The sequence below is a fragment of the Cuculus canorus genome, chromosome 2, assembly GCF_017976375.1.
Source record: "Cuculus canorus isolate bCucCan1 chromosome 2, bCucCan1.pri, whole genome shotgun sequence".
Taxonomy (NCBI): Eukaryota; Metazoa; Chordata; class Aves; order Cuculiformes; family Cuculidae; genus Cuculus; species Cuculus canorus.
Genome location: NC_071402.1, coordinates 112,443,978 through 112,469,184, shown reverse-complemented (window position 1 = coordinate 112,469,184; position 25,207 = coordinate 112,443,978). Strand labels below are relative to the sequence as shown.

Here is a 25,207-nt window from a genome sequence, read left to right as displayed (position 1 = left end):
TGTTGATGCTGGTACTTACTAAAGCTTCTGATTCGGTACAGAATCACATTCAACACAACCACTGCCAGAGAGCTTTTTTAAGATATAGCTATCTTATTGAAAGACATTCAAAATTTATTGTCCTGTTTTACTTCCAGGGACAGATAGATTCGCAACTGACATTCAGCTGTTTGCATACAAAAATTGTATGTAAAAGTTGTCAATAAAATCATAAATATCCTGAACCAGAAAGGATGACACTATGATTACTATTATTATTATTTCAAATTAGAAGTACAAAAAAGGATGAAAGCAAAATAACAACGAGAGAGAATAAATAGAACTGCTAAACGTAACATCTATATATTACATTTATTGCTTTCCAATCACAACTTGCATGAAAAAACAGGCAATAAACAGTGACTGGAAAAGCCATGCTGAGTATAGACAGCCATTATCACTAACTCAGGGGAAACACTCAGTAACTGAATTGATTAAACAGGAGCAAGAAACATAATTTAGGATTTATCTGAATGCCCAAATTCAAACACTTGAATAAATAAAGATCTATGGATTTTAAGTTTTGCACATTTTATAATGAAGTTGTCTCAACCCCTAGAGGGTTTCAGTGGCCCCAACATTCTCATTCAAGTGTGTACTCTTATGAAGCCTTCTGCAATTCCACCAAAATGCCAATGCAAATGCATACATGCAAACTACAAAGCAAGATTTCTTTAAATGGTATCTTTTACTTACTTTACTGCCAGTGAGTTGACTGAGATGTGGTTTTAGTTCATCACCGATTACTGCATGAATGGCTACAAGGCAGAAAACACATGCCTTACGAACACTGCTCTCTGAATTATCATAACCCTGGAAAGCAATAAAATTAACATTAATACCTTATCAGTTAATTATTAAAAGCCTCAGAAAGCTATTTACTTATTTACTATAATAAATACATTGAAGTCTACAGCAAACTAAGGCCAGTGTTGCCAAATGAAGCATTCCAACAAAACAAACAAATACACAAATATAGAGCATGCACTTTAGAAACAGGCTGCTTATTAATCACCACTGATAATAATTTTCCAGACTGAAACGAAAGCCCGCACAATCCTGTTCATAAGTTACACTGAAAACAGAGCTGCTGTCATGCAGCAGGGGAGTACATAGAGAAAATATTCTCATTTTACAGGCATTTAGTTAAAGCAGAAGACCACCCAGTTTAGAGCTTCCTTACCCTGAAAGTATTCTCTTAACAGCTAAAGAATCTTTTGGTAACTCCCATCTTGTTCCTCAATGATTTTTGTTTCTTTTGCCACTTTGCTAGTACCCCATGCCTGCCTGTCCCACCTCTCGGAGGGCCCCCTCCCTGCTTCTGCCATCCTGCAGATGCAGTATCAGATCACTCCCACTAAAGACAGGAATCTGCAGAATGCAGCTGTCAGACTCTGAGAAATCTTTATCTGTCACATGCAAATTAACGTATCTTGGCTCTTGATAAGGTGGGAAAGAATTTACTTTTAAAGACTAAAGGAAGAGAAACCTCTGATATCCTTCTCATTTTATTAAACTTTCCCCAACCAACTGCTTCTTTCCTCTTGCCTGCCCCCAAGCCCCAAGTGATAAAAACCTACAATTATACAAAAATACAACATGGACAATTTCAGACCAAACGACTGCAAGTTGGAAAAAGACACAAACAACAAAAAAACCAATCTTATAAATAAGCCTAACAATAAAATAAGCCTAAATAAATCTACCATGCCTAACTATAACTAGTACTTAATATACTACTGAGACTTCCTTGGAGTACTAACCACAGTTACAATTTAGCTACCTGCCAATCAAAGAGTTTCACAGAATCACAGAATCACAAGGTTGGAAAGGACCCATTGGATCATCGAGTCCAACCGTTCCTAACACTCCCTAAACCATGTCCCTAAGTACTTCATCCACCCGTTCCTTAAACACCTCCAGGGAAGGCGACTCGACCACCTCCCTGGGCAGCCTGTTCCAGTAACCAATGACTCTTACTGTGAAGAATTTTTTTCTGATATCCAACCTGAACCTCCCCTGACGGAGCTTCAGGCCATTCCCTCTAGTCCTGTCCCCTGTCACTTGGGAGAAGAGGCCAGCTCCCTCCTCTCCACAACCTCCTTTCAGGTAGTTGTAGAGAGTAATAAGGTCTCCCCTCAGCCTCCTCTTCTCAAGGCTAAACAACCCCAGCTCTCTCAGCCGCTCCTCATAAGACTTGTTCTCCAGCCCCCTCACCAGCTTTGTTGCTCTTCTCTGGACACGCTCCAGAGCCTCAACATCCTTCTTGTGGTGAGGGGCCCAGAACTGAACACAGTATTCGAGGTGCGGTCTCACCAGTGCCGAGTACAGAGGGAGAATAACCTCCCCGGACCTGCTGGTGACCCCATTTCTGATACAAGCCAAGATGCCATTGGCCTTCTTGGCCACCTGGGCACACTGCTGGCTCATGTTCAGTCGGCTGTCAACCAGCACCCCCAGGTCCTTTTGTTCCTTTAGTTTGTTCCCACTACCTGAATTATTTTGGGTCAAAGCAGCCAACAGCTATCACACAAATAAATTCCTTTAAGAGAGTTAAGGGATGCTATTTTTCAAAAGCCTATGCAATACATACAGATTCCTTGTTTGGTTTTTCTCTCCTTACCTGTATTAGACCTGGCACAATCTCTGGTAAAAGCTGAGTAAGGGTTTCTTTAGATACTCTTTCTATGACTTTTGTTTGCATTTTGATTGCAGCCAGATTAATGGGGTAATCTGCAGTTTGGATAATTGGACAAAGAACTTTGATACACTGATCTGGGCTAATGGAAGTCGCCAGCATGGAAGCAGCTTCTTCAGCAGATCTCACCACCTATTGAAAGCACAAGCAAAAGACATGTTAAAATTATTATCAAGAGACTGTTACTTTGGTCTGTTACCTGGTAGTAATGGTCTAGATCACAAGAAGTTCCTACTAAGATCTCTACAATACTGTAGCGATATGTGAATGAAAAGCCCTTTGAAAACCTGTTTACAAGCTTCCAACAGTTGGACCTACTTTCCTATAAATAAGACTCTTCCCAGTATTCTGTGGCTAATTTGTGTCCTCAGCAATATACACACCACATTTTCAAACCCACTTTTTGAACTGGATCTGAAATTTCTCTCTTCTGCAATATCCTCTGACTATGTATTGAAACTATCTTTCTAAATCTCTAGTTCCTTGTGTGGTCATTTGTTACTGCTTGTGAGGTCAGCAATCACCACAAGACATTTTCACATTAATCTCAAAAACTTCTTCAATGATGTGCCAAAACTGCTACTTCTAGAAATCAATCTGGCTGGTTTTCTTCCCCTCTAAGTTAGAAAGAAATTACAGGAAGAGAGTACTTTTAGCCTGAAGAATACACAGCAGAACAAGAGTAATCATGTAGGAAGTCAATAAGTACAGAAGTTCGTATACAACATGGGCACAATACAGAAAATTCACTTCTGATATTTGCATTAGAGCAGCTGTGGTGTCTGCCATCTAACAAGGCAAATCGCTATATAAAATCAGCATTTTGTACATCAAGGATGTACAAAACATAACTGGTTCTCTCCATCCTTGTCCCCTTTACTCTCTCACTCATATACCTGAAACCAAGAGAGAGTGAAAGCACAGTAGCAGAGAAGGAAAGAAGGGGACAAGATGCTGTAATAAAGAAAGCATATGAAACAAATCAAGAGTGTGCAGGGAAAAGAAAAATAAGTATCAGATGACTGACAACAGTCATTGGTATGGGAGTAGCTGCAGTCATACTTCAAAATCTGGATCTCCACAGCAAGTTCCATATAGAGTAAGTGCCCTTGCATGGGGAGAGCAAGGAGATGTACTAGTTTATTAACAAACCCGGGTTCTTTCCACAGCACCAGTAACACTGATGTGAACTATTTAATATTGGCGTGGTTACTGTATTTGCGTTTCTTCTATCTGCATGCATGATCCCTCATCGTGTTTGCATGCATTACAAACACTTCTGAGCAAGATCACAGTTATCTTTCAACTTCTGAAGTCGTTCGCTATGCTCAGCCACGACCAGCTTCTCCCTTTGATATGTTCCTGTGCATTCTGCCCTAACAACATCCACAGCCATGCTCTCGAATGGAGCAGAGCTGGCTATGGAAAGGGCCGACAATTCCTAGCTGTTTTCAGCCCCATCTCTCAACCAGGAACCTTAATGAAAACCAAAAGCTGCTTGTAGAGATCCAAGACACCTCTAACTCAGGTTAAGATGTCATACAAAGAAAAAACTCCCTTCAGTTACTCCTTGAAAATCTATAATTACACATTGTTGGCTACTATGTCCTCTTGGCCAGCACACAAGGAAATTGTTATTAGGGCTGGTATTAAGCATCTGAGTGTACAGAACCGCAGGTGTTTTTTTTCTGGCATACCCATGTTAACTTGTGACAGCTGAATGATTATTAAACAACTTACTTCCTCAGTAAGATCTGACTAATTTCTCAAACAACAGTTAGACAGCTGTTTTGTTTCATAATTCTATGTCATAACCTCAAATAAACATAATAACTGATTACTAACCTCCTTATGAGGATCCTTATGTGCTTCTAATGTCTTCATGATTGTGAGCTCTGCATAATTCTTAAACCTTGCTGGCTGGTTTCTTAGAATTTCTCTTAGAACTTTCAATGCCAAAGCTCTAATTGCATGCTGAAGATTCAATATTAAAATAAAGGAGTTTAGTATCTTTAAAGAGACGTGTTAACATTTGTTCAGCAGCTGGAAGAGTCTTCGATAATGGAAAAATACCAATATGCAAATACACAGTACAAACCCAGTGTGAACATACACAGCCAGAGAAAAAACCTTCAGTTTCTCACTCTTCTCCATCTCTCTTTTTGCAGATAATTCAGGTGGCACATCATGAACACGTTGCTCACCTGAGTTATCTGCACTACCCAGAGGTTAAGTCACAAATAATTTTACTCTTTACAAGTGTCAATAAAACCTTTAGTTTCACAGCATGCAAATATATTTCTGGAGTTTCTTTTACAAATCATTATTTTCTTTAAATACAAAGCAAGTGCTGGTGTCTAAAAAATGGCCCTTGCATAGAGTAATTACAGTGATGCTCATTGTGAAAAGACTGAATTATGTGTATTTTAGAAATACATTTTTAAATCCTTTGCCACACATGATGTTTTGACACACAATTCCACCAAGGGCTGTTAACAGATGAGCTTTGGATCCCACTGAAAAATGTTTCATTTAATCTATTGTGTGAGAAAAAACCAAAAACAATATTTGAAAAGATAAGAATTGCCAATGACCTTTTCACCATTGGAGCATTCAGACTTCATGACATTTTTTATTTCCACAGGCTTCTGTTTTTCAAGACTATCAGTGCCCTTCCTACCACCCAAAATCCAAAGATACTGAAAGCAAACCATACACTTTGTTAACATTCTTAATTGGATTAATCTGAATTCACCTCTTTATCTCCAAGTGTTTCAAGCAGCAAAAGTAGTATTGTTTTGAAGTGCTCATCCCAAACACCAAAAGACTCTTCTTGAGTTAACTTCATGAGCTCATACAGGGCAGCTTTTCTTTCCTCAACTCTCTCGTTATGGTTGGATAACTCTTTCAGTAACTCTGCAACCAGATCAGAATGGTCCATAGGAGGCTCTGTCAAAAACACACAACACAGAAACACACTTCTCAGACGATTGCAAATGAATATCAGTACCTGCTGTACAAGAGAAGGCTGTTTTCTAGGATGGCTGCCTGGCTTTTTACCATACTTTTATTTCTTCCCCATCAATGCTGAACAACTTCACAATCACTAAGGAAACCCTACAATGATATGCAAACCGCCCTCCTCACCCCCAAAAGCCAGCTTACTGCAAGAGTTCTTATACTTGCGATACCCAAAGTGATAAATACTCTGAATCCTTTTCAACCTGATCTACACACAGAGTGCTAACTTTACTGTATGACCCTTCCATCCAGGATGGTCAATTCTGTCTTTTCTCTGTTAATATTACAACAATGGTTAGACTTTTGTAAGCCCTGGTTCCACAGCAATAACTGGGCTGATAACACAAACAGAAAACAAAAAAAGAATCATGCTTTGTACACAATAGTTGATACAGAAGCAAACCAAGGCTGTTAGTCCCACAGATATTCCCAATAGTCCCAACAGTAGTCATGAAGAGATTGTTCTGGATTTTAATTTTGATCAGAGAGGATTCCATGATGATTGCTTCACTAGCAAGCTCTCTTCCCCAACCTCTTGAGGGGATGGGCTGCAAGACGCAGACTGGGAGAGCCTGGAACGCCTTCCCTATGAAGAGGGGCTAAGAGAGTTGGGGTTGTTCAGCTTGGAGAAGAAAAGGCTTCAAGGAGACCTTACTGCAGCCTTTCCACACTTGAAGGGACTTAGAAATTTTTCACGCTGAGGGTGATGAAACACAGGAACAGGTTGCCCAGAGAGGTAGTAAATGCCGCATCCCTGGAAACATTCAAGGTCAGGCTGGACGGGGCTCTGAGCAGCCTGTTCTAGTGGAAAGTGTCCCTGTCCATAGCATGGGGGGGTGGAGTAAATGACGTACCAAGTATCTTAAAATCATACTTCAGTTAGATTAAAAATCGCAGGTTTTGTACTCAATGCTCCTATTTGCATTCTGTTTTGCATGAATAAACAGGAACATGAGCACCTGAAAGCAAAATCTTTCCTTCTGCAAGCACGTCTACTGCCTCCATATTAATGCATGCTTTGCAGGCTCTCTAAATGGATCATTAGTATTTGCCTACAGGACAGACTGAAATTGCATTAGGCAGGTTATTAATCAGTACAGATGTGCAGAGTGGTCAATCATTTTTACAGAAACAAGATCATGACGTTACACTTGTTCTATGAAACCATGAGGATTACAGCTACAGTAAATCCTATTTCGGGGAACACATATTGACACATAATCAGCAAAACTACCCATATTTGTATAAAGTTAGAAGTAGCAAATTGAACATATGGAGGGAAGGCGTAAAGAGAGGAGAAGGTAGTAGCCGTGTCCATGCAGGAAATAAGGGGAGGAAAAAAGCTCCATTAGTGGAGGAAATAGCTGGAAATTAATGAAGAACACCAAGACAACCAAGAGGGATGTGCCTTTACAGCCTGCATTTTCCATTCCTCTGTATGACTTAGCACACACTGTTTCACTTCCAAACATCTTCCAGATAAGAATGGAGAAGTGTAAAAGAAGTCACATCCAAAGTCTACTCTCAAAATCTATTTTTCAGAAAGAAAAGAAAAAAGCACAAATGAGGAAGAGCAGATGCAACTCCTTCAACTGAATGAATTAAAGTATGCACTACAGATAAAAATATTTGATGAAGAACAGCTCTTCTCAAACCAATCAAATAACATCCTTTTGATAGGATAAACAATGTAGGGATTAAAAGGGAAGACAAAGGTATGTCCTGAATTTAGTAAAGATTTTCCTACTGTCACCCCCCGCATTTTGATACAGAAGCCGTGCAAACACCATGGCCAAAAAAGCCAGTGAGGCGGTTGCAAAACTTGATGCATTGCTTGCAGAGTGACTAGACTATAAGTGGCTTTCTATTAATTTGGAGGCGTAACAGTGATGTTCCTGCTCAGGTCTGTGCAGAACCTAGTTGTTTGATGCCTCTTAATGATACTGAGGGGATATGGAGACCACATATAAAATCTGCAGATGACATCTGTTTAAGAGCAATTGTAAACATACTGGAGAATAGGATGACAAAAAAAAAAAAAAAAAAGAAGAATGTTACCATGATAAATTAGAGGAATGGACTGAAATAAAAAACATGGTAAATGTAAGACACTCCAGAGGGAAGAGCTGCCCTCCAGGAAGACCCGGACAGGCTGGAAGAGTGGGCTAGCAGGAACCTTGTAAAGTTCAATGGAGATAAGTGTAAGGTCTTGCACCTGGGAATACAAAACCCTGGTGTGCATCTAAGACTGGTTCCACCTGGCTGGAGAGCAGCTCTGTGGTGAACGACCTGGGGTTCTTGGTAGAAAACAAGACTCAATATGAGTGAATAGTGTGCTGCAGCAGCAAAGAAGGGCATGAGATGCTGGGGTGCACTGAGAAGGGCAACACCAGCAGAAATAAAGAAATCATTATTCCACTCTACTCAGCAGTTGTTCAGCTGCACTTGGAGTACTGTGGCCAGTTTTGGTGCCCGCTAAACAAAAAAGACGCAGACAGGCTGGAGAGGTCCAGAAAAGGGCCACCAAGATGATCACAGGACTGGGAAACTTTCCATATGAAGTAAGGCTGAGAGAAATGAGTTTGCTCAGCCTTGAGAAAAGAAGGCTTAGGGGAGACCTTATTACCATGTACCAATACATAAAGGGTGTCTACAAAGGGAATGGAGCCTCCCTTTTTACAAGGTGTCACATGGAAAAGACAAGGTGTAACAGGTATAAGTTGCTCCTGGGGAGATTCCAATTGGATTCCAGAAGAAAATTTTTCACTTAAGAGCAGTTAAACACTGGAATTGTCTCCCCAGGGAAGTGGTGAATTCCTCTACACTGGATGCTTTCAAGGCTCAGCTTGACAAGGTGCCGGACCACCTCATTTAAACTATACATCACCTATATGGTTGGACCAGAAGATCCCTGAGGTCCCTTCCAACCTGGCATTCTCTGATTCTGTGAAAACCACCAACTAGTTTTTAAAATAATGATAGCAGTGACACTCTGGAACCTTTCCAACCTTTAGATAAAAAAAATTACACAAAGATACACTGAGAAATATTGAAAAGATGCTCTAGAAGCCTACAAAACAACAGCCCAACTTCCTAGATTCACACGGGCTAAATAAACCGATCACCTTCCTGGTAAAGCTTTTTTTTTGGTTTTTTTTTAAAGACTGTTTAGTCAACAGAAAACACCGATGCCATGTTTCAAATACAAATACATTACTAACAAAACACTTGTCTTTCACCTAATTCCCAATCTGGTTTGATCCAGTTTTCCTTCCTTGCTGTAAATCCCTCCCACCAACCCTTTAAATTTCAATCATAAAGCAATGTGATAAGTAAATTTACACTGATAATAATGCTACAGGATGTGCTACCAGAATTATACGATATACTGCAATATTTATCTCATTTTTATCCTTAATCTCTACAAATACCAAGTAATACAACAAAAGGAGTACTAACAACTAAACTAAATCTAAACAATATTTGCAAACACCACTCTAAGAAGCGGCACTGATGATAAATATATATATATATACATAGGCGGTAAATTCAGAAACTAAAAGATTGAAAACCTCACCATTTTACCACTAGCACATACTGCAATCTGACACTTACCATCAGGAAACTGCTCTGCATCATCATCAAACATGGCTTCTTTCAAAGCAGATTTATTAAATGAGCTGATACCATCAGAATAATTGTATGGGTTATACTCTCGTGAACGTGGCGAAGAGTGGGGAGGCATTGTGTTGAGTAATGATGTTTTGTTATCAAGAGCTGTTCGGCCTGTATCGCTCACACCACTTCCTGCTCGTAGATCTACTATTCCAGAAGCACTGCAAATCTGCAGGAAAGGAAATATCAGACGGACACATGAAATACATGTAGTAAAAACTTTCAAATGGCAAAAGAATCAAACTAGCCTTCAAATAAACAAGTCTTAGAAGTTTGCTTTCCTTCAAGAAAACCTACATAGTCCACAAAAATTTCGTGAACTTGAAACAGCTGTCAGGGAGATGATTCTCCCTCTCTACTCTGCTCTTGTGAGACCCCACCTCAAGTATCGTGTCCAGTTCTGGAATCCTCAATGTAAGAACGACATTAAGCTGTTGGAACAGGTCCAGAGGGTCACGAAGATAATCAGAGGGCTGGAGCATCTCCCATATGAGGACAGGCTGAGACAGTTGGGGTTGTTCAGCCTGGAGAAGAGAAGGCTCCAAGGAGACCTTAGAGCAGCCTTCCTGATGGGGGCTATAAGAAAGCTTGAAGGGACTTTTTACAAGGGCCTGTAGTGATAGAACAAGGGGGAACAGCTTTAAATTGGAAGGGAAAGATTTAGATTAGACATTAGGAAGAAATTCTTCGCAATGAGAGTGGTGAGACACTGGTGCAGGTTGCCCAGGGAAGCTGTGGATGCCCCATCCCTGGAGGTGTTCAAGGCCAGGCCAGATGGGGCCGTGAACAGCCTGATATGGCGAGAGGTGTCCTTGCCCATGTCAGGGGGGTTGGAACTGGATGATTTTTAAGGTCCCTTCCAACCTAAACCATTCTACAGTTCTGTGATTTTATCTCAGAAGTTTGATGCTAAGGAATTAAAAACATATCTAAGCATACACATATTTTGCAAGCTCTGACCTGAAAGCCAAAGTTCCACAGAAAAACAAGTTTCAAAAACTGCACGTAGAGCTGGAAAACTCACATATTTCATATGGAATACAATAAAATCTTTGGAAAAACAGCTGTTATGGTGCAGACATCTGAAAAACTGAACAGCTGTTTTGCAAGGCAATCTGTTTTTATGGTTGGACTCGAAGATCTCAAAGGTGTTTTCCAATCCAATGATTCTATGATTCTAAATGGCTAACATTTTAAAACAAACAGCTACTACTTAGAACTTGCATTTACATTTCCAATATGTGGTTCAAGACTGGGAACTTTTATTTCTAAAGCTCTGAAGTGATTTAGGAGAAACAGCTCTCTTCAGAAGTCCTAACATGCACACCTACTGAAAAAGTTGCTTCGTCATCTGTAATAAATCAGTCATTGGCTTGGTTTGCTAATACCAAGATGCACCGAGTTTAAATACTCACCGAATCACCATCATCTTTTTTGGAATCTCGTTTTACAGGCTCATTCATATCTTCCTGGCTACGAAAACTGAAATTCTGAATGGCTTCAGTGACTCCACGGAGAGAGCTGTAAATATCTTCAGAATTCATGTTTTCAGTGTCATAGTCAAATGCACTGTGGACCACGGAGAAAGAAATAGGAATTAAGACAGATTTATTTTGTGACCTCGTATTTTTAAATAACTTTAGCAGGTGGTTAAGGGAAGGGCTACATTTTGTAGCAGCAACAAACTACTCCTGCTCTGTTTTACTCTTATAAGTATGAAACAACTATGATTTTTAAACCATCCTTCACTCTTTCTGAAAACAGTTCTAAAGTGAGGAGGACTGACAATGCTCAACAGCTTTCACGGCAAACTCCCTGCTAAAAGCAAAATGACAAAATCCACTTTGCTGGCAACACTGGTACCACAAACTTAAAGACCAGAACATTTATAAACCAATAATTTTTTAGTCTCCCTAGTATTACACCTAGTTTGATGACCTAGCTGACCTTTTCTAACATTGGTCAGAGGTGAATACTTTTGTTCCGTCTCTTGTTAATCCATTTGTACTCCATGGTGCACAGCCTCTCTCCACCTCAGGCCATCCCTTGGCACTTGTCAGCCCCTTGGGAGAGGCTGAGCTCTTTGCTGTACTGCCAGGCTGTAGAGGAAGGGGGATTATTTTTCAGCATGTGTCACTATGTGCCAAATTTGCTCCATGCTTTCACTGTTGCAGTTACAATTTTGGATAGCCTGTAATGAAGCCTTAGATGCAGAACTGTAGCAACACCAGCCTACATTACCTTGGTGACAAAGTGTTCTGTGATGTATTAGTTGGGGAAGTGAGAGGACTTGACCAACTTGCTGGGGAGCGTGGAGTAGGTCTTGTTAAAGGACTTCCCATGGATCCCTGGAGGAGAAGAGGTGAGAAGACATACTCCACCAGGATTTCGGCTTTCTTTTCAACTTATAGTTGTATTTATTTTCTAATGCCCCATTTAAAGAGCTTCTATTTAATTTCTTGGATTGTGTAAGCAATTACCTGTAACTTTAATTAGGTATAAGTTTGAGTAAAGTAGAATATAAACTACTCTTAAAAACTACATTCAAACTTAAGTGACTTGGGAGGCAACATAGACTTGGAAAGCATAATTCGTTTGAGGGAACAGAAAAGGCATTCCATATAAAGCGTTATCTGGTACAAAGACAGAATTCTATATTGGACTTAGGTTGCCTCCTCTCTTCTGCCAACCTCCTTGCTCTTACAAGTAACTCTGCTGAAATGATTGTATGTTCAAAACATCAGTAACTTCAGAAAGAGTAATAAGAGAGGTGTGGATACCTGACCACTGTTGCCTGTATTCCGGAGATGGTTATGGAGCAGCTTTGTGGCTCCATCCTGAAATGTTTTTGGTAAAGCACCCAATAGCATTGTAAACTCTGGAGTGTTGAGTTCAAAAAGGGAAATCAGCACTGACTGTGCAGCCTAGAAAAAGAAAACACAGATTGAAGACACTAGAGCTTCAAAAGTAATTTTATCAGTAAGAGATACTATGATAAGTAGTAATCACAAAACGTGACTTAAGTCTCCACCAGGCCTGAATAAAGACATTAACAGATGTGAATAAAAGCAATTCATATTTGCTGGTAAGCTGGGTGTTCAGATACTGAAAAACACAGGCACACAACCATGAGCTTACACTTCGTGCAATCACCTTAACAAGCAGTCTTTCAGAAACATGCTTCTCAACCCCTCCTCAACCCCTGACCCCTATATACTAAAGGAATTACTGTAGGAACTCACAAAATGGCTTTTAAAAGGTTTGGCAAGTTGAACAAATTCAAAGAGAAGAATGGAACACAGCATGCAGGAACAAGCCTGCAATTCCTTCTCCCAAGTTCTGCAAATGGTAATTAAAGATGACTGATAATCAACATGCTAGCATGAAAAGGAACAGTTACCACTTCAATTTAGATTTTGAATATTAAAAAACCCAATTAGATATCCTAATTTGAACAAGACAGTCTTGATTTTGAGCTGTGATCATAGCACTTTACATTCTTTATAAACTTATCCTACAGCCAAACTAGTTAGTTTCCTTTCCCTTTTCTTGCCCTTCAACCCTCTTCCTTTATCTTTTTGAAAGACCGGCAAACATCAAGAGGAATAATTTAGCTGATGACAAATTCTAAAGGTGAAAACTGTTATGTATCAGAGTGTAGTCTACTGGATGTCACCTCCCACACCCTCAATTTTAATAGTTCATCTTTAATGTCATCCTCATCCTACAGCATGGTTTACTACGTACTTTTTTTCATCCGAATCAGAATTCAGAGCTCTTTACTGACAAAGCCACACAGCAAGTTATGCAACGGTTGGGTTACCTCTAGTAAAGGAATGTTGACTGCATGACTTGGTAATGTTTGTGCAGTTTGATGAATATTCACTAGACTGGCTAAACAAACCTGTCAACATTGCAACTAAACAAACACACGGAATAAAGGGCTAGATATTAAGTTTTCCAGAACCGTTTAATAGTTTCTTTGTAGTGCAGAACTCTGATCCGAAGATTAACCAACTCTAACTACTTTATACAGCTCACCATCAAGGTCTGCCATACACTGGAGAGAACCAGTGCCTCATGCCAGACAGAATGATAGGCAGGTTACTTAAGCAGCAATATACTTCAAGCAAGCAGTTTAGAAAATTCTTTTAGACATTTATTTCCCTCCTTTTGCTTCCAGAGCAATGAACTGTAGCACTTTTTAATTAAAAGTGGAAAGCCAAGGTATGAGCACACATACCAGCACATATCTTAGTATTAGGTTCAATGACAAAAATATTAACATGTTTGATGGCCACAAATTATCTTTGCACACTCGTGACTGGCTGTGTTCTTTAACTTTATTCCCTTCTCCCTATGACAGCCTTCCTTTCAGGTGAACACCCTAAATGCCCTCTACAATCTGTCTTTAATGTTTGTCTTTTCCTTGTAATTACATATGGTCAGTCTTTTAATAGAAATGGATACAAAGCAAACTCAAAACAAATCCAGCCACTGAACAAAGGCTTGGGCATTACTACGTTCCTTTATCTGTCCTGTCTTCCATGTCTCTACTCCATAACACCGTGTCTATTAAAGCTGCCAAGAAAATAACACAACAGGCAGTCCAGGTCATAACAGGAAAGAAAGCGGTACCATCAAGTCTGCCCAAACTGAAGCTCAACCTAAAGCATAAACATTGATACTGACTCACAGAAGGCTTTCAACCATACAATTATGTATTTTCTCTCTCTCTTTTCCTTGAGAAAAAAAAAAAAAAGCATTTTAGATTCTTTGGAGGTTTTTCTTCTCCTCAGCATAAGCTCTCTCTCTTCAGACCCGTCATACAGACATCTTTAGAGGTCTGCAATAATGATTAGAAATACTTTTTTTCATTCTTGGAAGAACTGTAACAAGATTCTAATTCTTTCCAAAAGAATTCTAATCTTAGAGCAAATCTAAGTTCTGAAACATAAAATTTTACATTCCAAAAAGAAGTCCGATGTTATTTAAATGCATTAATAGTGCCCAACTTCAGACTAACAAACTAAAAAGGGCTACTGATAATATTCAGTACTGGAAATGTTTTTACTAAGTAAAAAAACCCACCCCAAACCCATCAATTACACTCAGTAAAAACTTTTATTTTGAATTGTACTAAATGCTACAGGCTTATTGAAATGAATCAAGTGAAAAAGCCTGTGATAGCAGTCTGTGAACCTGTTAAAGAAACAAAAATTTTATACCAGCAGAATAACTCTTTTGATTGGTGAGATTTTATTTTCAAGAGTTATTGAAGGCTTTTGGCAGTCAGTTGCCTGTAACAGCTGCATTATGGAATGAAAATATAAAATGAGGAAACTTTATTCAACTAAGGTGTTCCAGATGATTAAACTCACTGGTAATTCTTTCCATGATTCAGTTACTTATTGACATAAAAATGCTTATTAGAGATATGAACCATCAGATAAGACAGCTTGCCACGTGTCTTAGTACTAAAACTTTGCTGATATAGAAGATAGTGCTGCTTCAATTCTCCTCCTGTTTTATGGTCTTACATGTGTCACTAGAACATGGTACTAGGCAATAGGATATAATCTATTACTGCATTCTCGTACTCATGAAATTATGTAAGAAGTGAAAGACAGAAATACTATCTCCAGTATAAACTGTTCTAAGATTTTTTTTTTTTTTATTACATGTTACAAATTGTACCGTGCCCAGTTCTGAGCTCCCCAGCTCAAGACAGACAAAGATTTACTGGAGATAGTCCAGCGGAGGGCCACGGAGATGATCAGGGGACTGGAGCATCTGATGAGGAAAGGCTGAGACACCCATGTCTGTTTAGCCTGGAGAAGACTGAGCAGGGATAAAATCAATGCTTATAGATGTCTAAAGGGCGGGTGTTAGGAGGAGGGGGTCAGGCAATTTTCAGTGGTACCCAGTGACAGGACAAGAGGGAAAGAACAAAAACTGGAGCACAGAAGTTCCACCTGAACATGAGGAAAAACTTCTTTACTGTGAGGATGATGGAGCACTGGAACACACTGCTCAGGGAGATGGTGGAGTCTCCTTCTCTGGAGATACTCAAAACCTGCCTGGACGTGCTCCTGTGCAACCTGCTCTAGTAGGAGGGGCTGGACTGGATGATCTCCAGTGGTCCCTTCCACCTTCAGCATTCTATGATTCTGTGAAATGTTCCAGATATCAAGAAGTTGTGGAAGGTATTTTGGTTTTTATTTTCTTCACGTTACACACTTAGTGAGACAGCTCCCACTATTTTGGTGGTTGAGTCACCTTCCCTGGAGGTGTTTAAAGGACCGGTGGATGAGGTGCTGAGGGGCATGATTTAGGGATTGTTAGGAATGGTTGGACTTGATGATCCAGTGGGTCCTTTCCAACCTAGTGATTCTATGATTCTATGATTTTCTTTCAATTATCTTCCACAAAATATCCCTTCCAAATAAAGGAAGTTTTGGTACTGTTTCCAGAAATGATGAAGTTGCCAAAACCCAAACTTTATTCAAAAGAGCAAAGGAAATCTAAACAAATTAAATGTTGCAACTCTTCCAACTTGTAGAAATAAACTGAGAAAAAGAAACTGAAGAGGTAATTTTCTGTGTCAAAGATGAGCCATAAAACAAATACGTTTACTTAGCATTCAGAAAGTGTTAGCATCCTGATAATGGTAGCTAAGACAGAATGGCTGGTGACAATCAGAACAACAAAACTCTATTCCATCAAACTGCAAACAAAATTTTGCAGTTTTGCTTCCTCTAATTGAAAGGACTCTTTGGAAATCCTTTCCCAAGACTGCATTAGTAAATTTCTGATGGTTATTCTGTACCCCTGATCTATCTACGTAGTTCACGAGCACTAATTTTCACCTCACTACAGTTATGTGGAAAAGGGAGTTTTGCACTGGAACTGCAGAATTACAATAACAAACCTCTGATGCTACCTTATTAAAACACAAACTTTCTTTTGTCAAAGGGTCACCAGATATTTATCAACCTCTTGTTAAACACAAAGGATTTGAGAAAATCCACAGGTTGAACCAAGTTTGTCACCAATTACCATTCCAGTCATGGAATGTGCTACTGATATCACAGAGGGTGGTCTCTGAAGTAGTATTAAACCTGCTCGGAAAGTCCCCACTGAAGAGATTTTAATACCAGGCAGTGCTTGAAACAAAGTTATTCCTGGTACTATGAAGTAAAATCTCAACATATTGACATCCATAAAAATACAGCCCTAACAGAGAGTTTCAAGATTTATCACTTCTATATTTTTACTTAAATATTCTTAAACATATAATTTTTGGCAAAGTTTTGCTTTGTCATTTCTGATATCTTATACAGAAAAATTAGATACTAAAATAGATACTAAAAGTATCTTTTTTCTACAAAAGACTAAGTTTGTTTTTAAAGAAAAATCATTTTTTTGTTTAGGCAAGAGGTATTCCATTCTCCTACTTACCAAGATATCTGGAATATACTACAATTCTAAGCTCATGTTAACAAACATACCTTCCTAACATCTGAGCTTTTCGGTTCTGTGGTCCAGGTGATGATTCGAGACACTGCTAACCTAGTTTCACTTGAATTTACAAAATCTCCTGGATCCATCTGTTGCGCAAGAGTCTCTATGTATTTAAGGATTGCAACTTTGACCTGCAAAGAAAAAGAGAGTCAGGACAATAAAAATGGCATGCTGCAAGAACCAGTATCCTCAGAGTAATGTTCTTTCCCTAAAACAAAGATGATTTTCTTTGCTGATTAAACTAAACATCTTTCCAGTACTGATACAAAAGTCTACACATTAAATCAATTTACAAGTAGATATAACATTTCAAGAAGGAAGTTATTCCACAGAAATTAAAATATTAATAGAAATCTTAGATTTCATTGGTAGCAACTAAGTGATACATGAATCATTCCATATGCAGAAGCTTCTGTTTAACAAGAAGAAAACAAATGTACTCAGAATATTTAAGAATAATCAGGATTTTAAAGAATTCTTAAGAACTTTTTTCATGTACTAAAATGAAAAACAAACATCATCTGATAACCCAATAACCAGCTCCTATTAGTTCCTACTCCGCAGTTAACACTCAGCATTCTTTTACCAGAAGTGAGTAGTCACTACACCTTTGAGGATAAGCCACACCAATCTTCCCACTGAATACTAAAAAGGTATGGAAATGCTGTGGTTTGAGCTAAACCATGACAGGAATAAAATTTCTACAGAAGACTTAAAACAGCGTCACATACACATACTTTTCCTTTGAAGCTTTTTAGAAGACAGATGTGGTTTTACTAGGAGAACAGAAAATCTGCTTTACTCCCTCATCTAACTGAGCATTGTTTTCCTACTCCGTTCTCTCTACTCCTTAGGCAGAATCTCTTTTATACATCCCAGGCTGCGGCCTCCGTAGTTTTGTCAAAATTGCACCACTGCACAGCTCTGAGCTAAGGGCTATTATGCCTGTATCTCCCCTAAATATTTATCGCCTCAACTCCTTCTGCCACAGACATTTGACACAAAACTCATCAACAAAAGCGGTGAACATTCAGGCCATTTGAGCTAGCTGCTTTTATTTCCACTAATAATTATAGGGAACCAGAAATGCCTACCAAGGACACGCACCAATGTCCATCACAATCAGAAAGAAAGAGTTCAGGGTGTATTTTCAGTTTTTCATTGCTCATGTACAACTGTTCTGATCACAGCCATTTAGAAATTTCTGTTGGTCATGAAAACTTGCAAGCTATTACAAACTCAAGATACACTAAGTGACACCACATTAGTGATAGTTGATCTGTGTAGATTAATAACGAATACATTTTCACAGCAGCTGTTAAAGCTCAACTTCTTCAAAGTTATACAACAAGCAACAGCTGGAGGCTTTCATCTTATGCAGATCAATATCAACAAATGCAGCACAAACCACACTGCTAGATTATTTCCAAGGACACAAACCTCACAACCATGTCCAGAGCAAAAAAGCTTAGGCTACAACTATTGCAAAAAAATAGTAATAGTTAAAATTCCTAGATCACCAAGTGAAACCATCATGACAGCACCATGTGACACTGTTCACTATTTAAATGGACATATTAATACACCACAAAACCCAAAATCATTGTTAAGACTTGTAACACCTAGAACATCCAGAGACATTTCTCCAAACGAAAAAATTCTGAAGCACTGCAAATGAGAGCACAGTATTAAACTACCCTCACAAGAGTAAACCACACACTTCTGGAAAGATGGAGGCTCTCGGGAGACAGCACTGAACAGAAGATGAAAGGAGAGGGTTCTCACTAATAGAGCTTTTTCCAGTGAGACAGACACCCAAAGCTAAGTTTGACAGCTATTTTTAAAGAGAGTGTTTTCCACAAGTGGCTTTTAAGGGAAGGAATTCTGGAAGGGGAACCTTTCTATGCTCAAATATGTGACAGTATTATGATAGAGAAAAAAACCAGCCTGAATTAAACTCTGTAACAGCAGCAAATCTACTTACAATGCATTTTTGTCACTACTTCCAGTAAGTATGTACAGAGTTAAGATTTAGAAAGGAAAGGTCTAACATAGCCCTCTTCAACAAGCTATTTAATCTCTCCGAGAGAGGAGATAAAGAATTTTTGACTACAATGAAAGCAGCTCCAGGAATTGTTATAATTAATATTTGCCATAAATCTGAAACCACTGTCTATGAAGTTATTTAATGACCTCTTGACTTTCTTCGTACTATTCTAGGTTGAATTTATTGTGCTTTTGCTTGACCATAAATACTGAGACATTTTTTCTGTAGAGCATGTAACAGACATTTTGTTTAATAGCACTGCTCTAGTAAGCGAGCTGAAATATAGATCAAGCCACAATTAGAACTATTACACTCACACACACAAACAGTATCAGACATAAATAGTATTAAAGTGCTTCATAAAAATCTTTTGCAGATAATTAAATGACAAATTCTGGCACAAATATACGCACAGCTACCTCAGGTGATTCAGGAAATACTGTAAGGATGCTACACAGTCAGTGCCAGAAGGCAAATTGTTTCCCTGCCCTGTGAAAAATTAGGGATTTATGGAGTTTACTTTGCTGCATCAGGGTAAGACAGAAGAAATACTTCATGTAACAGGAAAAAAGAAAAAAGGAGAAAGGAATGTAGAGAAGCTGTTTTACTTAAATCAGAAGAAAGTCTACCTCTTACAGTGCTTCCCTGAGACGCAAGAGACTCAACTACCTTACTCCAACTGAACCGAAGCAACCGCACAAAGTGACTTCCAGACTGCCACATCCCAGATGTCTGTCCCTAAATTACTGGATATTTGGGGGTGACTAACTCTGCTGTTACTAAATCAAAAATATAGTATAAAACTAAAGGTGCATTTTGAAAGGTGGTCTCTGTGCATGTGTCATTGGTTACTTGGTAGGTTTTGTTTGTTTTTTTTTTAAATCCAGAATGTTTAATACAGACTTAGAAAAGAAAAAAAATCTTGTGATCAGCTGTGGCCAAAACCTTTGTCAACAAATCAGTTATTTTAAAAGCAAAGAAGGGTTCAGAAACTTGTATTGAACTGTGGTCACAAAGCTTAAATCAATTCCTCACCGAGAGTGAGCCATTTGATATTCAGCCTGAGAAAAATCCAAGTGATAATTTGAAGTATATTTCAGGACTACACCCTTTCTTTTGAAAGCCTACGTTCATGCCTATGAAAAGAAGCTTAATAGATTACATCCTGCCTAGGAAATTTATGCACACATCTGGCACCTCAACACTCTAGCAGTTCACCACATCTACATGTAATACGATAGCAGAAGAGAGTAAGACAGATACTGCACAACATACTGTGCTGCATCCTCCACTGATTAGGTGAGTGAGATTGTATTTTCGCTCTATTTGGTCCTCTTCCTGGCTAGCTATCCTAAGCCACCTCTGTGGCCACACTGAAAGCTTGACTTCTGTTGTCCAAGACTTAACTGTGTTCTTACGTGTAAGGATGACAAAGACAGTTTACTCTGAAGGATCATGATTATTTACTACTACAACATGAAAACCAGGAAAGAAAGTAATTTGTAGAAGGGAATCCTTCCATGGAACAAATTTCTGATCTATTATCCCTTCTTGTATCTGACCATCTTTAAGGATGCTGAAAATCCATTCTCGGATTTTTCTTGTCGCAGTGAAGGCTGTTTCTCAGTATACCTAGCCCAAAGGCACATTCTGCAACAACACAATAATTCATCAGGGTAAGAACAAAAGCCAAAGATTTCAAGAAAAAGAGCAGTGCCCTAGGATTACCAACTGGAGAATGGGATTTAGACAAAAAATTCAGGAATGTGGATATTAAACAGATAACTGGTGCCCTTCAATGGAGATAGTTTTTACCAATATCTTCATTTCACAAGACTCTCCCCAATACTGGAAATTATTTTCACAATGTCTTCCCACTAAGTGATTCAGATTTCTTAATTCCTTCTAGGTCACACAATGAATATTCTTGAACTCAGCCCCACCTGAGCCTAGTCCATGTCTCATTCCAAATTTACACTTTTAGATACACTTTTATCCTTGTTTACCAGGTATTCTACTGCATGGAAAAAAAGAACATCTCAACCATAGAATTCACCTTCCTGGGGAGGAAAACCAAGTAAAACAAAACCAAGCCCAATTTGTTCCAAGGATTTATTTAAACAACAAACTGATTTTTACTACCTCATTTGCTGTCTTCAATAAATGACAGCAGTCCCTTTTTAACACAGCTCTACGAAGCAACAGTGGTCAACGTAATCAACTGTCCTCAAAAGCTTAAAAATGTAACTTTTACTGTATTGTAGACAAAAAAAGGCATATTCATGTGACTTTAGGTTCCACATCACTTGAGAAAAGTCATATTCTTGTGCAGTATCAAACTATGCAAAAATATTTCGTGCAGGATAGAGCAGAAAATGGCAGTTGTTATATGCTTGTTATTTCCCCATTTACATCACTTGTAAATCATCTTCTGATTTGATGCATTTATCCTAAAATCAACTCTCTTTGGAACCTTATACGTACTATAGGAAACATTTTTATTTCTCAGTTATACTGATATGTCTACGCACCACAGATTCTTAAGTAAAAATGTGCGTAACTATAAAGCTATACATTGCTTTCAGAAAAGTAAGCAGACCAGAAAGGGAGTTGATTTTCAATAGAGTAACCCAAGTTCACATTGATATTAAAATAATTTCAATTTATTCAAGACCTACTGGGCTGAACACAGAAGAAAATATATATGATCTGGGAAAACACGATTGGGAAATCACAAACATAAAATTAGAAAAGACTTGATAGAGTGAGTTTGCATAACCAGCTTGATGTTAGGCGGCCACATTATTGTTGCTCATTTTTACTGTACTGTGGTTTTATTAGATCTCTCTTGCAGCAAACATTTTCATACTAGTGTAACTTTTAAAATTGAATATCTGCATGCTTAAAGTTTCTTGCAAAGGTTAGTAGCAGCATAGGAATGCATTCAAATAAAAATTGTTTGAAACACTGTAAGAGTTTGACATAGGGTTAAGAATAAAGACAATAATTCAGACAAAAACCTTTGAGCTCCAAAAAGAGCGAAGCTGGTCCTGTAGTGCTGGCTTGACTGTCTGAAAGTTTACAAAAACAAAATCCACTAATTGAAAACCTTTTCTTTTTTCTTTTTTAAATGAAACAAAAGTAACAATCCAAATTCAAATATTAAGACAAGCAAATATCTATCAACAAAGATATCTGTTTGCAACGCAAGCCTGAAAATTCTTACCTTCAGGCTAGGTGTTTGGGTCTGGTCAACAGTAAATCTCATTAAAATACTGAACTGGAGATCGTTTGGAAAAGATTCCCTGTAAAACAAACAAATCAAATCTCGTTAAATTACGTCAAATTTTCTTTTAATACCTGTTGAGAGGCACTAAATAAGCCTTCACTCTTTTCAGTAAAGAAAAGCTTTAGTACTTCTAAAAGAAAAAAACATCTCCTAGTTTTGTTCGTATTTTATCTGACTTTGGAAACATCCGCCCAGAATGTGAAAGACAAAATTTAAGAAACCTATGCTTTGAAGCAATTGTAACTAGAAAAGATAATGCAAGTAATAAGGAATGATATAATAATATCATAATATTCTGATTCTAAATCTATGGAATCCTCAAACAAATATGTAGTAGAAAAGTATTTTTGAATCAAAATAAAGGAGTTCAAACACAAGCACTGCTGCATCACTGAACACAAGGCAAGGCAACACACATGGCTCAGATACATATTTTGGAATCAGTTAAGTAGTACTAGATTAATTGTTCAGCATTCAGGACTCAAATCCTTTCAACTAAGAATCACTTCGGAAACCAAAATGCTTAAGCAGGTTTACTGAAGTTCTGAATCTCTTATTACCTCTGCATTTTTCCAATAATCTCAACACACGTTAACAAAAAAAAACAAACAACAAAAACTTGAAGCAGCATAAGGGTTTGGATTTTCTTTCTTTATTGCTGTTTTTTTTTTTTTAATAACTTTTTAAAGAACTCATTACCTTGTGACATCAAGTGCCTTCTGAACTTTTGCTTGTACAGACCCAAGCAAATCAGCCCCCATTTTTTTCAACAGCTGTGTCAGCAGCACAAACAGCCAGTCCTGCAGATCTTCTTTATGGACCTGGATGAAGTCCACTAGTGTCTCCAAAAACATACTGAACACCTAGAAGGCAGAAGAAGATGGAAAGAGGGTAGGATGGGGCAAAAGAGGAAACGACACTGACGTAATGCTGAACTTACAAACAAAGAAGAAAGCAGTAAGGGAATCAGAGGCAGAGAAAGGCAGTGTTTTGCAGCCAAGCAGGAAAAAAACAAAAATTAAAAAAAAAAGAAATCTGTCTTGCTTTTTCATTGGATTTTGATACAAGAGTACATTGGAAACGTTAGCTACTCCTGTAGAAATTTTACAATTAGGTATTCCATGCAGTTTCGTCAAGAAAAGAAATGCTTACTGTGATGGCTGGCGCAACCTCAATTTTTTCAGTAAAACTTTTTTTACCCTTTCAAGCTCTACCATTAGGTTGATTTGACCTATTCCTTGCAGACTACAAAAAACACTCTCTAAAACCAAAAAACCTGCTATAATTCTTTATCAAAACATTCACTGTAAATACCTGCATTACTCAATACTGCAAAATCATGAAACATGGCCAATTCCTTTATAGAAAACATTTGCAGATCAAGAGCTAGATTCGCCTGCTACTGCAGGTACCCAAATATTAAATCATTCACCTGAGCAGCGAAAAAAGCCAAGATACATTTCAGATTTGCAGGTGTTTAAAACACAGAAGTACTTCCGTGTTTTCAAAAACGTCATCCATTGTGTTCTTTTCAATAAATTATGTTGGATACAATATGTACAAATAATGTCAAAACTACTGCATTCAGTAAAACAAAAGAGACGTATACTATTATTGTAGTTATAGTAACCTCAGCAGCCAGCCCACGAAGAAGGGCTTTTTAGAGGGAAGAGGTAAAGCAGGGCATGACAAATAGGTAACTCTGTTTAAACATCCTTTTTAGTATCTCATTAATTGTATGTTTTTCAAGATTTAGAATGCAATTAACATGTATGTGCTCTATACCAGTGTGGCCCATGGGCTTCCCATTTCTCTGACAAGAAAATAGGCATTTGGCTGAAAATGCTGCCTTCATAACCGATAGGTGCTCCAGCTCCAGTGCACAGCTGCTGCCGAAGCAGAAGAACTGCTATGGTACAAGGACAGCTTGGAGAGAGATTGCCTCCTGAGTGTTTATGACATGGGTATGAGGTTAGGAATAGCTGCTGCAGAGGAAGGGAACCCCACATCCTCCTTCACCTGCCCTGCCTTGCCTTAAGGCCAAATTAAATCTCCTGCTGCCTGTGAGAGCAGGTGAAAAAAACCACATAGGTATTTTTAAAAGAAGTGCTTTCAAAATTTACATTAGAAATAAAAAATAAATCCAGAATCTTCCAGGATCTAATAGTGACCACGGAGAAACTCTTATTAGGTATCTTAAATACTGAAAAGTTGTGTTAGAAACACAACAATATAAATCCAACTCAACATAAAGCCCATCAGGATGAGCTACTTCAATCAACTTTCCTTTTAGGCCAAAACACATGGAAAAGTGTGGGGAAAATAAAAATTGCTAATTCCTCTGCTATCTGCCTAGACTTTTATTCAAGTCTGAGGTTTAATAATTACCTTCTCAGCAGTGGGAAGAAGTTTTTATGCCTGGGATTGAAATATCTTCTGTATTTGGCTGAACTGAAACAACATACTACTCTGTATGTTACCACAACTACAAGACCTAGGCAAACCCAAACCCAAAAGTACTTTCTATAAAGTAATATGACAGTCCTGGAATTTCACAGCTATGAGTGGGAAATATGTTTGACTAAGGCAAACAACCAAATATCTGCTGCTACAAAGATTATACTGCAAGTGGGGGTGTTTTACAACTGTCTTAAAACTCCTTCATATTAAACTATACAGCTTAGCAGAATTCAAAAACCCAACCTGTTTCTTTGAGTTTGCAGACACTGACACGCACATTTATTCATTAAAATAAGCAAACTGAACAAACTGGTTACAACCTCTTATTTAATGGAGTAATGTGGACTTCTCATGATACTTCAAGCATGTGAAGTGGTTTAAGTTGAAATAATTATGAAGTGAATTATGAATCACTATGGCAAAAGTATTTTAAAGATCCTGTGCCAATGTTTCA

At 38.3% G+C, this 25,207-nt stretch overlaps 1 protein-coding gene across 41 annotated transcripts in view; it reads right to left on the bottom strand.

Annotated features, from left to right (window-relative positions):
• CLASP2 (cytoplasmic linker associated protein 2) overlaps window positions 1–25,207 on the bottom strand; it is a 155,966-nt gene that overhangs the window by 2,565 nt on the left and 128,194 nt on the right. For 24 of the 41 annotated variants that reach the window (XM_054060001.1, XM_054060003.1, XM_054060008.1 and 21 more), the window contains 12 exons: window positions 22,993–23,156; window positions 22,231–22,309; window positions 22,025–22,075; window positions 16,945–17,088; window positions 12,214–12,357; window positions 11,675–11,781; window positions 10,849–11,002; window positions 9,374–9,602; window positions 5,493–5,686; window positions 4,583–4,711; window positions 2,663–2,869; window positions 736–852 (listed from right to left, as the gene is read on the bottom strand). In XM_054060001.1, the coding sequence (XP_053915976.1) occupies window positions 736–852; window positions 2,663–2,869; window positions 4,583–4,711; window positions 5,493–5,686; window positions 9,374–9,602; window positions 10,849–11,002; window positions 11,675–11,781; window positions 12,214–12,357; window positions 16,945–17,088; window positions 22,025–22,075; window positions 22,231–22,309; window positions 22,993–23,156 (1,719 nt within the window). The remainder of the gene's footprint in view (window positions 1–735; window positions 853–2,662; window positions 2,870–4,582; window positions 4,712–5,492; window positions 5,687–9,373; window positions 9,603–10,848; window positions 11,003–11,674; window positions 11,782–12,213; window positions 12,358–16,944; window positions 17,089–22,024; window positions 22,076–22,230; window positions 22,310–22,992; window positions 23,157–25,207) is intronic. The other 17 variants (XM_054060006.1, XM_054060014.1, XM_054060018.1 and 14 more) reach the window with 1 other exon arrangement.